Source organism: Alligator sinensis, unplaced genomic scaffold (assembly GCF_000455745.1).
Source record: "Alligator sinensis unplaced genomic scaffold, ASM45574v1 scaffold21_1, whole genome shotgun sequence".
NCBI lineage: Eukaryota > Metazoa > Chordata > Crocodylia > Alligatoridae > Alligator > Alligator sinensis.
The window spans coordinates 1,258,647-1,272,489 of NW_005842445.1; the positions used below are offsets into that span (position 1 = coordinate 1,258,647).

The 13,843-nt window shown below is 45.0% G+C and overlaps 1 protein-coding gene across 4 annotated transcripts in view; it reads left to right on the top strand.

Annotated features, from left to right (window-relative positions):
• DTD1 (D-tyrosyl-tRNA deacylase 1) overlaps nucleotides 1-13,843 on the top strand; it is a 44,379-nt gene that overhangs the window by 20,091 nt on the left and 10,445 nt on the right. For 3 of the 4 annotated variants that reach the window (XM_025212132.1, XM_025212133.1, XM_025212134.1), the window contains exon 4: nucleotides 5,805-5,902. In XM_025212132.1, the coding sequence (XP_025067917.1) occupies nucleotides 5,805-5,902 (98 nt within the window). Of the gene's footprint in view, nucleotides 1-5,804; nucleotides 5,903-7,495; nucleotides 7,523-13,843 lie in introns of those variants that run through there. The other variant, XM_025212135.1, reaches the window with a different exon arrangement.

The following is a 13,843-nucleotide window of genomic DNA, read 5'->3' on the forward strand; positions in this document are numbered from 1 at the left end:
TCTAATTTATTTGGATGTCCTACAGGCAATAGTGGGCCACTAGGGAAGTCTGCCCAGGAGCATCAGAAGTCCAGGATGCATGCCAGAGATTGTGGATTCTTGCACTGAACCTTATCTCCCCCCGACCCCATCCATTCAAGCAGGGGAATTCATCTTTGTCAGAATTTGTTGGGACCCCAAAGAAGACTTTTCAAAACACTCTCCCCAGGCAGTCTTGAGGCTTGTGTCCAAGGTGTTTCAGTACTGGCTTACATGCACAGTGAAGCAAAATGGAAATGTATCTCAAACAAACAGGCATTGCCCCTGCTGTGGTTAGGTGGAGCCAGGCTTGTTGCTTGACTCATGCTTTCAGGATATCATTAAATCGGAATGAAGAGAGCTTTCCACACGAGGGATGCCTCTTTTGTCAAGTAACAAAGTACCACGTGCTTCTGAAGAGCAAATGCTGGGATAGGCACGCGAAGTGGATGCAGTAGTTCCCACAGAGATGGAGAGAGTAACTGCTGTTGGGAATGGATTCCTGCATTAAAGCGGTTAGATATTTAGCAACGTGAGCTTAGTTACGAGTGTGTTTTGAGGACAGATGTTTGGAGGCTGCAGAGAATCAGAGCTGGAGTTCTTTTTGTTATTCTGCCAGTTCCAAGTGGCAGAGAAACAACATGTTCTCAGGGTGGGAGATTTGCAAACAGTGGGTGCAGAGCAAGCAGGTATAGAGGGCTGACATCTCACTATCCCAAGCATTAGCAAGCATTTTCATGCTAGGGTGCTATTTTCTGTAGCTCCAAACTTGTGAAATCTTTCTCCTTTGGTTTGAAATATTCCGCAAGCATGGCCTGAGGCATATTCTTGGAGTCAAAAGAATTCAGTCAGTTTTAGGTATGAAGAGAATTGAAAGAAATAATCCTCATGCCTTTAAAAAAAATCCATCTTGGGTAGAAAGATCTCATTGCACAAAAGTACTCTGAATGTTTCAGTGAAACCCTAAGTTTGATTTGACTATACTATGAGCCTCTGAAAACTGTGATTCACGCATGTAGTTTGGTTTGGGTTTTTGGGGTTTTTTTAGCTGAGCTGGTGCAAAGCTAAACATGTGTGAAATTATAAATATTGGAGGTATGATATGAAATAGCTGATTGAAACATTTGCGCCCCCCCCATCACATTTAAGAGAATAACTTTCTTCTTGTTAAGGAAGACTGTAAAAATTAGGATTAGGTTTGCCTGACCACAGGTTTGCCACTTGTAAGCAACTTGTTTGCTATGTAGTATAGAAGTGACAATGATCTCTTTGCTGATGAAAGTTCACCCGCAATGTATAGTTGCTTATTTGCAAGCCATGGAACTACTTCAGGTACTTTTTTAGATCTTAGCATGGCCCTTCCCTGCTAGCCTGTGCCGAGGTGTCATGCTAGCATTCCAGATCAGAAGTACTTAGCAGAAGCAGGAGCTGCTTTCTCTTTCTGAGTGGAGGCCAAATTTGTAAGGCTTACTGTGCTGTAGTCAAGATCCAGTTGCCTCCAAGTCTTTCTTGAAAAGTTGGCATCAATATTTAGATTTTTTTTTAAAAATCTGGGACATAACAATGCGTCAAACAGTAAACTTTATTTAAAAAAAGTTATCTTTCAGCTGTGAATTGCTTGTAATAGTTGCAGAAAATTTTTACTCTTGTGATTTGCCAGCAAAATCCTGGGTCACAAATATAGGGAAAGCCACCTGGGTTTTCTCTGTGTGCTGTAATCTGTCGTGCGTGGTGAAGAGTTTGAAAAATGTACAGAAGAATTATAATCGCTGTAACTTTCTGATTGCTCTAACGTCATTTCTCTGTGGGACTCCTTTCATGTTCCAGTCTCCTGCAAGTTCATAAAATGAGAACAGGTCTGTTTTTTCACTTGCTTCATAATACTTTAGTCGCATACATTTTCTTTTATTTTCCATTATAACTTAGTTGGGGGTTTTTGTGCCTTGCTAGTTTGTGTTGAGAATAGAATTTTGTTTTCTGAGAATAGTGATGATTTCAAGATACCTTTATTTGTTTGAATGGAAAATTAAGTTTGTTGCAGCTTTTTGAAACCACTGCTTTTCAGTTGTCCCTTTTAATGGAAATCATTAGTGGGGTTGTACTGCAAGTAATCTTTTTGTTTTTTGCTTTGGATCAAGGTGCATTTTATTTGCAAAGAAAACCAGTGTGTTTTGACTGCAGTCAGAGAGCAATTTTTGGTGATTGCAAAATGCAAGTACTGTCCTCTGGATGGGAGCATGGGTATCACAAACCTGGTCTATAGGGCATTCCCAGAGCCTTGAGTTTCTTCCTCTTGTCTTTGCAACTTGTCCTAATCAGCAGAGCAAGGTCTGCCCTGGAATGGCTCCTTATCCCTGCAAGCCTCAGCTCCAATCTACCCTTACAGTGGACCTCACAGATGCAGCAGAGGAATCTCTGCTAGCCTTAGTGGCTTCCCTTTGGGTTGTGGAAGAAAATTTAGGTCCTCCTTTTTGTAGAATGAATAAGCCTGGAATATAACTTACCCAGAAATCACTCTTTGCCAGAGGCAGTCAGTAAGGAGACAAACCAACACATGGATTTGTTATAAAGAAGAGAATTATTATTAAAAAAAAGTTGTCCATAGATTTGGACAGAACAGAAAGTCAAGTAAAGTTTCTTACCTTCTCATCTGGCTATGTCTTAGCCCTCCTGAGAGCTCTGCCAATGTTTTTAGAGATCAGCTTCCCTGCTGATTTTGCCAGCCCTGACTGCTGGGGCTCTGGACTCCTTCCAGCCTGGGAAAAATCCAAAGACCTTTGCCAACTTCCAAACAGCCCTAATAATATTTCCAAGCCAGCACCCCACTTCTGCATTGTCCCAATTCTTTGTGAGTCTTCAGAATCCTCCAGAAACCTCTCTTCACTTCCCCAGGACACCTGGCATTCCTCTGGCTGATGGGCCATTTCTCTCAGGTGCCTTTGCTTTGTGTGGTTGTCTTCTCCATTACAAGCACACAGTAATTTGAGTGTCCATCCTACCAGTGGCCCTTTCTGTCTGTGATTGGGAGTAGCTCTTGTCCTTGCCCTAGTATCACAATAGCAAGCGAGATGTAGCAGTTCTATCCACTCCTTTTCCTTAAGCATTCATTCCTCAGTTCCCTTGACTAAACCATATCCAAAATCATAAAGATATATACAGACAGCATAATATAACCTATACAGTGATAAAGGCAACATAAATGGATACAGCATAATGTGGGCCTTCCAATGAGACTACACATGCCGTATCAGTGAAATAAACACCAAGAAAACCCTCAGCCCAAGGTGGGGTTAATGACAATTGGGTTGACTCCTAGTCTTCAAATTGGGACCCAAAAAAAGGACTTAGGATTTGGGTGGGGAGCGAAAGGAGATTGTACAGCACAGTGCAGGGTAGCTGCCATGTACTCTAATGGTCGTTGTCTGCAGACCACTTTTCCTTCTAGTGCTCACAGGAGCTCATTCTCCTGTAGATCTGATTTGGCCCAACCCATGCTATTCCCCGGGCCCACCCACAGGCCACTGTAACTTCTTTGGGACAACAGGTTTGCATAAGTGTGTCATGTAGCTTGACTTGGTACTTTTGCACACTGCTGGCAACTGAGCAGCAGAACCATGGTGTTTCTACTGATATTCAGGCTGCATAGTTCTGCTGTGAACGGGCCAGGATTTGGCTCAGTGTTTTTTTAGCAACTTTCATGGTCCATTTGGGCTAATGGAAAAGGCTTGAAGTTTAAACACCCTTTCAGAATAGTACTTGGTCAGAAGTGGGACTCTTCTCTGGAACCTCCATTCTCTGTGAACATGCAGTATATCTGATATACTTAAGTGTATTGGATCCAAAACCACTGCTAGGACAGTGCATCTGAGGTTGGAAAGAATGTTGTAATTGGAGGTTTTCTAGTGCTTGTTTTAGAGACTAAAAGAAGCCTTGGTGTTTGGATAGCTTAAAGTAATAGTCTATAAATTTAGTGTCCACTTGCTGCTAATTAGAAATTCCACCATAAACTGTCTCATCCTGTATGTGCCAAAGTGTGGAGCAGCAAATTTTAAGATGCAGTAATTTCTTGCTGACTGAAAATCCTTTTTGAATGCTATCTAAAGTAACCCTGCAGTATTTTTAAAACCGTGTATATGTTCACTGAAACAATTAAGCTAAGCTGAAGAGAAAGAGGAGGAGCGCCCATCCTCTTTTTGCATGAACAGTTTATTAGGGATTTCAACAAGGTGGAATAGGATTGTATTTAGATATGAAGGATATATCCAGTAGTGTAACCAATATGGGGCAACAGAGGCAGCATCCCTGAGCGCTGACTTAAGAGGGGGATGGAAAAATAACAGCTGCTGCTGCAGCCGCATAACCATGCTAGAAGTACCAGTAGCTGGAAGTTGCCACTGTCCCTGTGCTGCTGTCCCTATTCCAGGCACTCATCTACCCTGTTACAGCAAATAAATATACTCTGTTATATCTGTATCAAGTCCCTGGTACTCTTGATTAGGGATGCTCCTGGATATACCCTGACCGAAACCTACCTTCTCTGTAGATTTCCCCTCATAGCTCCTTTCATGACGTGAGTACTTGTAGGAGTGCCCCTCCAGTGACTTGACTGCCACCTTTTTTGGCCAAGGTGAGTGAGAGGTGGACCAGGGTATTCTTGGAAACATCCCTCCCTGAGGTTGTTGGAGACATGGTATAAATGTACACTTAAGTGGCTACAAGGTGGAATAAGGTCTAGTCCACGGTCCATACTTTTATGCGTGGTTCCTGAGTTATGTATCGTGGTCACAGATCTTGGAGCTGATGTTTGCCAAAGCAGCCTGAGGCACTGCCATAGGTATAATTACAGGGCATAGGAGACCTGATCATGGACAGGGTCTCCATTCTACTTGGTGCTATCCTGACACAGAACAAAAATTGTCCCGTGCCCCAAAGTAAACGTAATTGTAAAGCAGTGGCAATATATGTGGGAAACATATCACTTATGATTAATTGCTTCCGTGGTTTTAGGCATTTCTAAAGTAGGCTCCAATTCAGCAGTTGATTGGAGGGATAAGAGAGGGCAGTTAATATTTTTGCGGCGCCTTAAGTATGGACATCTCACATTTCAAAGAGGAATAAAGAAATTGCCAGATCAGATCAAACTATGAGTTAATTTAATTCAATATCCTGTTGCCTACAGTAGCCAACGGAAGATATTTCAGTGGAAGACTAAAAATCACCCCTCATAGTGGACAGTTATGGCCATAGGGCAGTGGTTGGCAATGTTTGTCTGGCAGCAGGCTGGAATGCACCAGTTCTGGTCCAACGTGGGCTGGGGCTTGGATCTTGCTTCTCTTCCTTCTCCCTGACATATAGCCATGGTGGGGTGTAATATGGGCAAAGTCCCCAGGCTCCAAGATAGATCCCATAGGCCATAGGTTGTTGACCGCTGCCATAGGGGAAATTTCTTTTTCACCTCTATCAGTTAGCTGCTTGTGCTCTGAAGTGTATGTGTTTACATTCTTTCCTACTTAATAGTAGATTTTCTGATTTTTTTTTTTTTTTTTTTTTTTTTAAGTATTTTGTTCTTTTTTGTGGGGGGAGGAAGCCTGCTAAAGTTGCTGGATGCTTCACAATCTTGACAGTAAGTCCCCTTGTGTCCCTTACACCTGTATATATGAGCTTCACTTGAGAAAGCCACTGAAAGCATTGGCCATGCTTTTTATCATGGTACCATTTAGAAGTTCTTAACATGCTATTCTTCTAAGACTCCTGTGCAAATGTTCTGTCTCTCTCTCTTGTTTCAGGTGGCAAGTTTGGAGCATACATGCAAGTGCATATCCAGAATGACGGCCCCGTGACTATTGAACTGGAGTCCCCTGCAGCCACTGTAGATCCAAAGCAGGTGAGTTGTTGGAAGGCTCTGTTTCGGGGGAAGGGGAAAGGCTTCCCATTGCATGACAGCACATAGCAGCCGTGCAATGAGGGTGTGTCAGGGGCTTTGTTCTGCTCTGGGGGAGGGTTCCAGTTATTGTACAGTGTAGCTTGCTTTTCTGTTATAAGGGTTTTATGCTTACCATAACTCCTACAAAGTTAAATAATTGCATTGTTTTCTTCAGTTCCATGGCCTCTTGAAGGCTGCCTACTGTCCTGCTAAAGGTCACATATGTGTCATGTGGAGCAGCATTTACAAAACACTTTTGTTCATCGTTAAAGCCTGCCTTTTAATTGTGAGTCACAGGCTGTGTTTTTAATGCACCTATTCTTTATATAGACCTCTAGACTCTTGACATTTTGGGGGTTTGTGTTGTAGGTGGGTTTAGGTAGGGTGATTTAAGTGGAGAACATCTGTTCCTGAGAAATTAGAGTGCTTTCAGATTAAACTCTGCATTGTACAGGAGGTTAATGAGGAACAGGGCAACTCTGCTGGGATGAATTGGATCAGGCAAGTGAACTCTGCAAATGTAATCTCTTCAGGGCTGATGTCATTTTCCTACCCCCTGAGGTAAAAATAATAAGTTGCGGAGTTAGGCTGGGTTTTTTCAAAGTTTGATTCTGCAGTGGTAGCTGCTCTGATACATTTGTATTTGCCCTTTCTTATTGCAGAACCCACCCGGTCAGGGTTACATGGAGTACAAATGGTGTCTGCGACACCTGATATTTTTGCTGCTCCATACTCATACTCATCTGTCTCTTGTCACCATGATTATTCTTTAACTGTTCCTAAAAATAGGCATGAGAAAGCAGCACTATCATGACATCCAAGATACATAAAGGCTTGAGAGCAACTGACTAATTTAAGCTCATCTGAGCTTTTAGAAGGCACGTTAGACATTTTCCCAAGTTCTGGTTTTGCAAGCATTTATTTTATATGGACAGGCCTTTGTGGCAAAAATTGAAAATGTGACTTGCCTGGTCTCTCCTTTTTCAATAAGATTTGTTTTTGGGTGTAGAGATGTAATCCTGTCAGAGTGCTGGTAGCCCATGTTGCACTAGATGTCAGTAGAGCTGCGTTGCTTGAAGAGTTGTGCTTAATTTTTTTTTCTTTACAAATATCAGAGCCTGTAGATCAGTAATTCTACATATCCCATGATACCATTCAAATGTCTCTTGGGGCCTTACAAAAAAAAGAGAATGGAAAAACTCTAAGAGGAAATTTAATCTCTTTCTCTTGTATAGAATTTCTTTAAAACTGCAGAGTAGCTCTTTCAACCATAGTAACCGCCAAACCTTGCATAAATTGGATGAGAAAGCACTAGAGGAGATGGAGAGAGAGAGTCGACAGAGTGGGTCTGATGACTGGCAGAGCTTTCTTCACTTAATCCTGCATTTTGGATGAATCTTTATGGCTATGTCAGGTGTATATCATGGGAGAGCTGGCTATGTGGAGTAAAATAACGCACTTTTTATATAAGAGAGGCCGTATTGAATGTTAGAGGTTGCGTTCCAGATATATAAAAGACCTCTACTGGTCTGTTTGTTTGTTTTTGTGATTCAGGTTATAGAGTGAATTAAGCTATCTTGCCTCAACAAATTATTTATCCTGAGGGGTCTTTACTGAAAGTAAAAGGTGGAGGTGATGGATTTGATCAGATAAATCATGATGAAAGTTGAATGGAAAACATCTAATTAGAAGGAAAAGTAAGCTGCTCTAATGCTGGTATAATGCACAAAGCATGTGGGATTTCTGACTGCTTTATTCTCTTGCATAAAGCACAGTCTCCCTTTCTCTCTTCAGTCAGTGCTTGGGAAGGGGAGAGGTTTAATCAGCAGCCTAGCATTGCTTGTTATCAGAAGCAGTCCTGTATTTCTATCAGGTTTTGGTCTGAGTTTAGTCTGGTACGTCTTTTATATGCCCAGCTTTCCACCCTCTTCCCCGAGGACAGGCTTGCAAAGTCCTATTTTATTATCTCTATCTTACAGGCTACAGTTTCTTTTTCAGTTTGAATTTTTCCTCTGCTGTCACTGGGGCAGCCTGAGCCAACCTGTCAGGTTGGCTGTGGCTTTGTCTGAAGTTATTTTGCTGAGCAGCAAGGGTAACTTGTCTGGTGCCGGTGCACTACCACCTGGCAACCAAAGGGCAGCCACTTAGGCACCTCTTTGGGCACCTATAGGGGAAAGGTAGCTCTGAGTTGACTGCTGTTCTTTAGTCGTGGATTAAGCGACACATGGCCACATTGCAAATGAATATAAATGTTTTGCTGTAATAGGTAGTCACATTATTAGCCTCCCTTTCTGGAGAAGTATGAACAGTCTGAAAGGGCACTGCCTAACTGGAGAGCAGCGATTGTTCCTGACCAAAGCAAGAAGGGAACAGTTTAAAAGGTGGGGTGGAGAGGACTGTATTAAGTACAGTGATTTCAATTTTCTTCCTTTAGGCTTGCTGTCTGATAATTGCATCGCCCACATTGAAGAATTGTTTCTAGGAGATGCAAGCACACAGTTATTTGGGTCTTTTGCACAGTGTGAAGCCTCTATTATTTATTGTCCTCTGTTCCACTGCTGTAACCCAACAGCAAGTGAGACTGAACCAGTGAAACAGGGAGGTTTGGTACCCTGGCTTTGGCACCCTAGTAAATTAAATGCGTTCACTCTCTGTTCCTCCCTTTCTTCTCTCTTCCACTGCCCCCACTACCACCCCACCATCTAGAACTGCAGTATGCTTCCATATTCCTGATTTGAACCTCTGAGTTTAATCTTTCTGTTTAAACCATAAAACATTTCTAATCTCCAACCTGGATTGTAACACGGAACGCAAAGCATCTGCTGTACTAAAACTGTTCTACACTTCAGAGCGTTAATGAGACAGTACATGTTGAGTTTGCTTTTCAGCTTGCTAGCTGATTCCTCTTCTCCCTCCCCTCCCCGCCAGAGTCCACCAGCATTGCAAATGAAACTTGCAAAAGGCAAGCAGCAAGCTTTTTATTCCAGAGTGAGCTGATAGAATCTATTCAGTAATATGACTTTCATGCAACAGCCTTTTTAGACTAATCAGCCCAAGTGTTACATATTATTTTTGAGCATATTTTTTAACTCTGTCTCTCCCCTCCCATATTTGACACTGCAGTAGCAGGCCTGTATATCTGCATCCATTTTAAGGTTTAGTACTGATGATTAGGGATTGGGTTTTCCATTCTCCATGGAAAAATGCAGTGAAAAACAGATTTTCTCATTTTAAGGAGAAAAACCTGGATTTTCTCCTTTAAGAGAGAAAAATGTGGGAAATGGGTTTGTACTTGCAGGCTGACAGAGTTCCAGCCTACAAGAGGTTTGGGGGAGCGGGAGGAAGGTGGTCACAGGGATCCTGGTTTTCTCTGACAAAAAAATCACAAATTCTCTGATTTAAAAACCCCAAAATTCATTATTAAAATTAAAAGCCCCCTGTAGCCCCCCCGGTCCCGCAGCGGGACTGGGCAGGGAAGCTTGGTGCCACTGCCGCAAGCCAAGCACTGCCATGGTGAGGCATCCCCTGCCAACCCGGCAGCATCAGGAGGCATAACTCTGCACCAACATCCCTGCTGCTGCCGGATGGGCAGGGGGAGCCTTGCTATGGTGGCATGGGGCTCGTGGCAGAGGCACTGAGCTTGGAACTGCCCCGCCCTGCTGTGCCCTGCTGAGCTGGGTCTCGCCTGCTAGGCTGCAGAGGCCCCAGGGGGAGGGCAGCAGTGTGGGGAGCCCTGAGACCACAACAGGCAGCCTGCACCTGCCCCCTCCACATGCTCTGCTCTTACTGTGCTGCCCGCAGGGGAGGGGGAGCTGGGCTCTGTGCTCCGCTCTGTGGCAGCCTGGGTTTGGGCGCTGCTGCGGGGGCAGGGAGCTGCAGGCCCAGGTCCCTGACCCTGTAGCGCTGGCAGCTGGGGGCCCCCTTCAGCAGGGCTTGGGGGTGGGGAGGGTGGAAGGCTGCGCATAGTGAGTGAGGGGCATCAGCAGGTGTAGGGGAGCTGTGGGTGGGTAGTGATGGATTTGGGGGGTTTTAATCAGAGATTTTGCAGTTTATTTTATTAGAGAATTTGTGATTTTTAAACAGAGAAAACCAGGATCCCTGTGGTGATCTTAAGATGTAAACTTGTTTTAATGAATACGAAACATTAACTGTTGTTACAAAACTTACATTTACATCTGTTACAATAGGTTCATGGCTAAGAAGGAGAAAAAGGCTGAACTTGTAAAATGTCACTGAAAGGCATATAATATGAAACTACCGTCTTTACTCAAATACAAGATGACCCTGAATGTGAAACAACCCCCCAATAATTACACTCTACACGCACAAATTTTTATAAATTTATTATAATTCCAGTATAACAAAAGCCTTAGTCTGTGTCTGTCCGACCATAATGCCTTATTCGCACTGTGATTGGTTGTCTTGGCAGCCAATCATAATGCTGACTGAAACAACCAATCAGAGTGCTCCAAGATTGTTCTCGACAGGAGGCGGCGTCGGCGCGGCAGAGTGCTGCTGTGACGGCAGGGATGGAGGGGATGGAGTGGAGGGGCAAGGCCATCACTGCTGGCCTCGCTCTCCCCCACACACCCCACCCCACCCCACCCTGCTCCCCGGAGGTGGCAGCAGCACAGGGAGATGGATGAGGGGAAGGGTGGGGCAAGCTTCCCCCCCACCCCACTCCTGGGAGGCAGTGGTGGCACGAGGTGGTGGGTTGTGGCGCTCTGTCCCTGCTCCCCACCCATCATTTCTGACAAGCAGTTGGCTAGTTTATTTTAATTTTTCACATATGGAATCTAAGTATTGGAGGATCATTTTAAATTCATCCCTCCAGCTACTGCAGGTGGTGGGAAAAGAGGTGAAGTGAGGGGCATTCATGGGCCAGGTGGTAGGGGAGTGGCACGAGGTGGTGGGTTGTGGCGCTCTGTCCCTGCTCCCCACCCATCATTTCTGACAAGCAGTTGGCTAGTTTATTTTAATTTTTCACATATGGAATCTAAGTATTGGAGGATCATTTTAAATTCATCCCTCCAGCTACTGCAGGTGGTGGGAAAAGAGGTGAAGTGAGGGGCATTCATGGGCCAGGTGGTAGGGGACAGATAGTGACTGGGGGGGCATGTGGTAGGGGACAGGCAGTGTGGAGGCAGTGGAGCAGAGAGTGAGAGAGGCAGGCAGCTTGCCCCCTGCTTGCCTGCCCCCACCCCGCAGCCTGAGGTTCCCCCATTCCCCCGTTCCCTGTTCTCTCCTCCTCCCCTCTCCATGATGATTCTGCCAGCTGTACTCCCCCTTCCTCCCATCTCCCCCCATATAAAGTCTCTCCCCCGCACTTGCCCGTCAACCCACCTCCCTGCTACCTTGCCTCACACCAGCAGACTCAGTCCCTGCTGCAGCCCAGGACAAAGAGCATGGCTTCAGCCCATCCCAAAGCAGTGGTGTGGAACTGGCACCGCTGTTCCAGTATGGCCTTGTAGCAGCAGCAGGGAGCTCAGTGCCCAGGGCTGTAGTAGGAGTGGATGGTGTGGAGCAAAGCAGAGGAGGACTGTGGCAGAGAGGGAGAAACAGTCCAGGGGGGGAGGAAGGGGTGGTTGTGGGTGGAGTGGCAGGGTGTGCAGAGGTGGGGTGGGGGCAGGTGGCAGCTGCTGCCCTGGCTCCAGTTCCAGCCACAGTCCCAGGCTGGGGCCAGAGCTGCAGCATCTACCTGCCCCTCCCACCCCCAACCCACTGCCTCGTGCTTGATTGTAAAGCGAGGGGCTTTCCCCCACCATATTAAATGTGGGGAGGAACCTTATCTTCTAATCGAGTAAATATGGAAAACAGTTAGGCTTGAGAGAGTCCAGAGAAGCTTGAGAGAGTCCAGAGAAGAGCCACGCGCATGATCAGAGGTCAGGAAAACAGACCTTACGATGACAGGCTAAGAGCTATTGCAGCTCTTTAGCCTGGAAAAGCACAGGCTCAGGGGCGATCTGGTGGCTACCTATAAGTTTATCAGGGGTGACCATCAGTATCTGTGGGAATGTTTGTTCACCAGAGTCCCCCAAGGGATGACGAGGTTGAACGGTCATAAACTACTACAAGACCATTTCAGGCTGGACATAAGGAAGAATTTCTTTACTGTCCAAACCCCCAGGGTCTGGAATAGCCTGCCATCGGAGGTGGTTCAAGCACCTACATTGAGCACCTTCAAGAAAAAATTGGATGCTTATCTTGCTGGGATCCTATGACCCCAGCTGACTTCCTGCCTTTGGGCGGGGGGCTGGACTCGATGATCTTCCAAGGTCCCTTCCAGCCCTAATGTCTATGAAATCTATGAAAACTGGTTTTCTGCATCAAGAGCAGATGCTGAGCGTGAGACTCTGCTCCACTGTGGGTAGCAAGTCTATTCTTAGGTGGCTTGAGAGCTTTCTCAGTTAGCCAGGTCAAGGTGGAGTTGAGGCTCTCAAATGTTTCTCCGTCTTTGTTTTAATGTGTGTATGAACTCATTAGGAAGGTCAATGAGGAGATAGATTGTGACATCCACAGCTGACCCCCAGTGTGTTGTTGCTTTTTCAACAAGGTATGTTGGCTTTGTTGGAGTTGACGTAGCTGTTAATGCTTCTAGTTAGGCACGTGCTCTAGTTCCACATTGTAATGGTTTCGGCAGCCCGATCTCCTCTGACCCTGCCAAAGTAGCTGACTGACAATGCAACATCAGAATCTGTATCACAATGGACAATAACTGACCATTCTGTTACCAGTATGTCTAATTGGGAGGCTATGGTCTGAAAAAACATTGAGGTCAAAGCACCCCCATAGATTCATAGATGCTAGGGTCGGAAGGGACCTCAATAGATCATCGAGTCTGACCCCCTGCATGGCAGGAAAGAGGGCTGGGGTTAGATGACCCCAGCTAGATGCCTATCTAACCTCCTCTTGAAGACCCCCAGGGCAGGGGAGAGCACCCCCTCCCTTGGGAGCCCATTCCAGACCTTGACCACTCTAACTGTGAAGAAGTTCTTCCTAAGGTCTAGTCTAAATCTGCTCTCTGCTAGCTTGTGGCCATTATTTCTTGTAACCCCTGGGGGCGCCTTGGTGAATAAACCCTCACCAATTCCCTTCTGTGCCCCCGTGATGACCTTATAGGCAGCCACAAGGTCGCCTCTCAACCTTCTCTTGCGGAGGCTGAAGAGGTCCAGGTGCCCTAGTCTCTCCTCATAGGGCTTGGCCTGCAAGCCCGTAACCATATGAGTAGCCCTTCTCTGGACCCTCTGGACCCCAGTCCCTACAGGAAACTCCTTTTGGATCCAGATGTGGACAAAATAGCATGACAGCATGAGGGAGGTCATGTTGCCACTCCGTTGTCTTAACCTCTGCTTCATGTAGGGAAGGTTGCAGTCTCTAGAATACAAACTCAACTCTTTCCTGGGGAATATTGGTCTCTTTGTGTGACCCTATCCAATCAGGAAATGCATTTCCTTGTTTTATTTAAAAGTATAATTGTAGCAATATTGAAAGTATAATTGTAGCAATATTGAAAGCTAAGTTATGGTAAAAAAAAAAAAAAAAAAAAGTCCCAGGTGATCAATCATCAATTTATAAAAGGTGAGAGAATAATAAAGAAAGAAAAGCTTTATTAGGGAAGTGATTTTTCATGGCTTTAACTTGATGTATAATTTATTAAATGTAAATATGAGAAAAGAAGAGACTTACTGCTGAAACTAAGCAAGGAATTCTCAGGGCACAGAGCCAGAATTGATGTGTTCATATAGAAATTTCCATAAGACCTGGTATAAGGTCAAAACGTCTCAATAATTCCTCCATATCTACGTTGGTACACATTGCTTACCACCTTGTATTAATAAATTTTAAAAACAAAATGTTGAGATGTTTGCCAGATCACCTTTGAGCACTTGCCATGAAATAGCA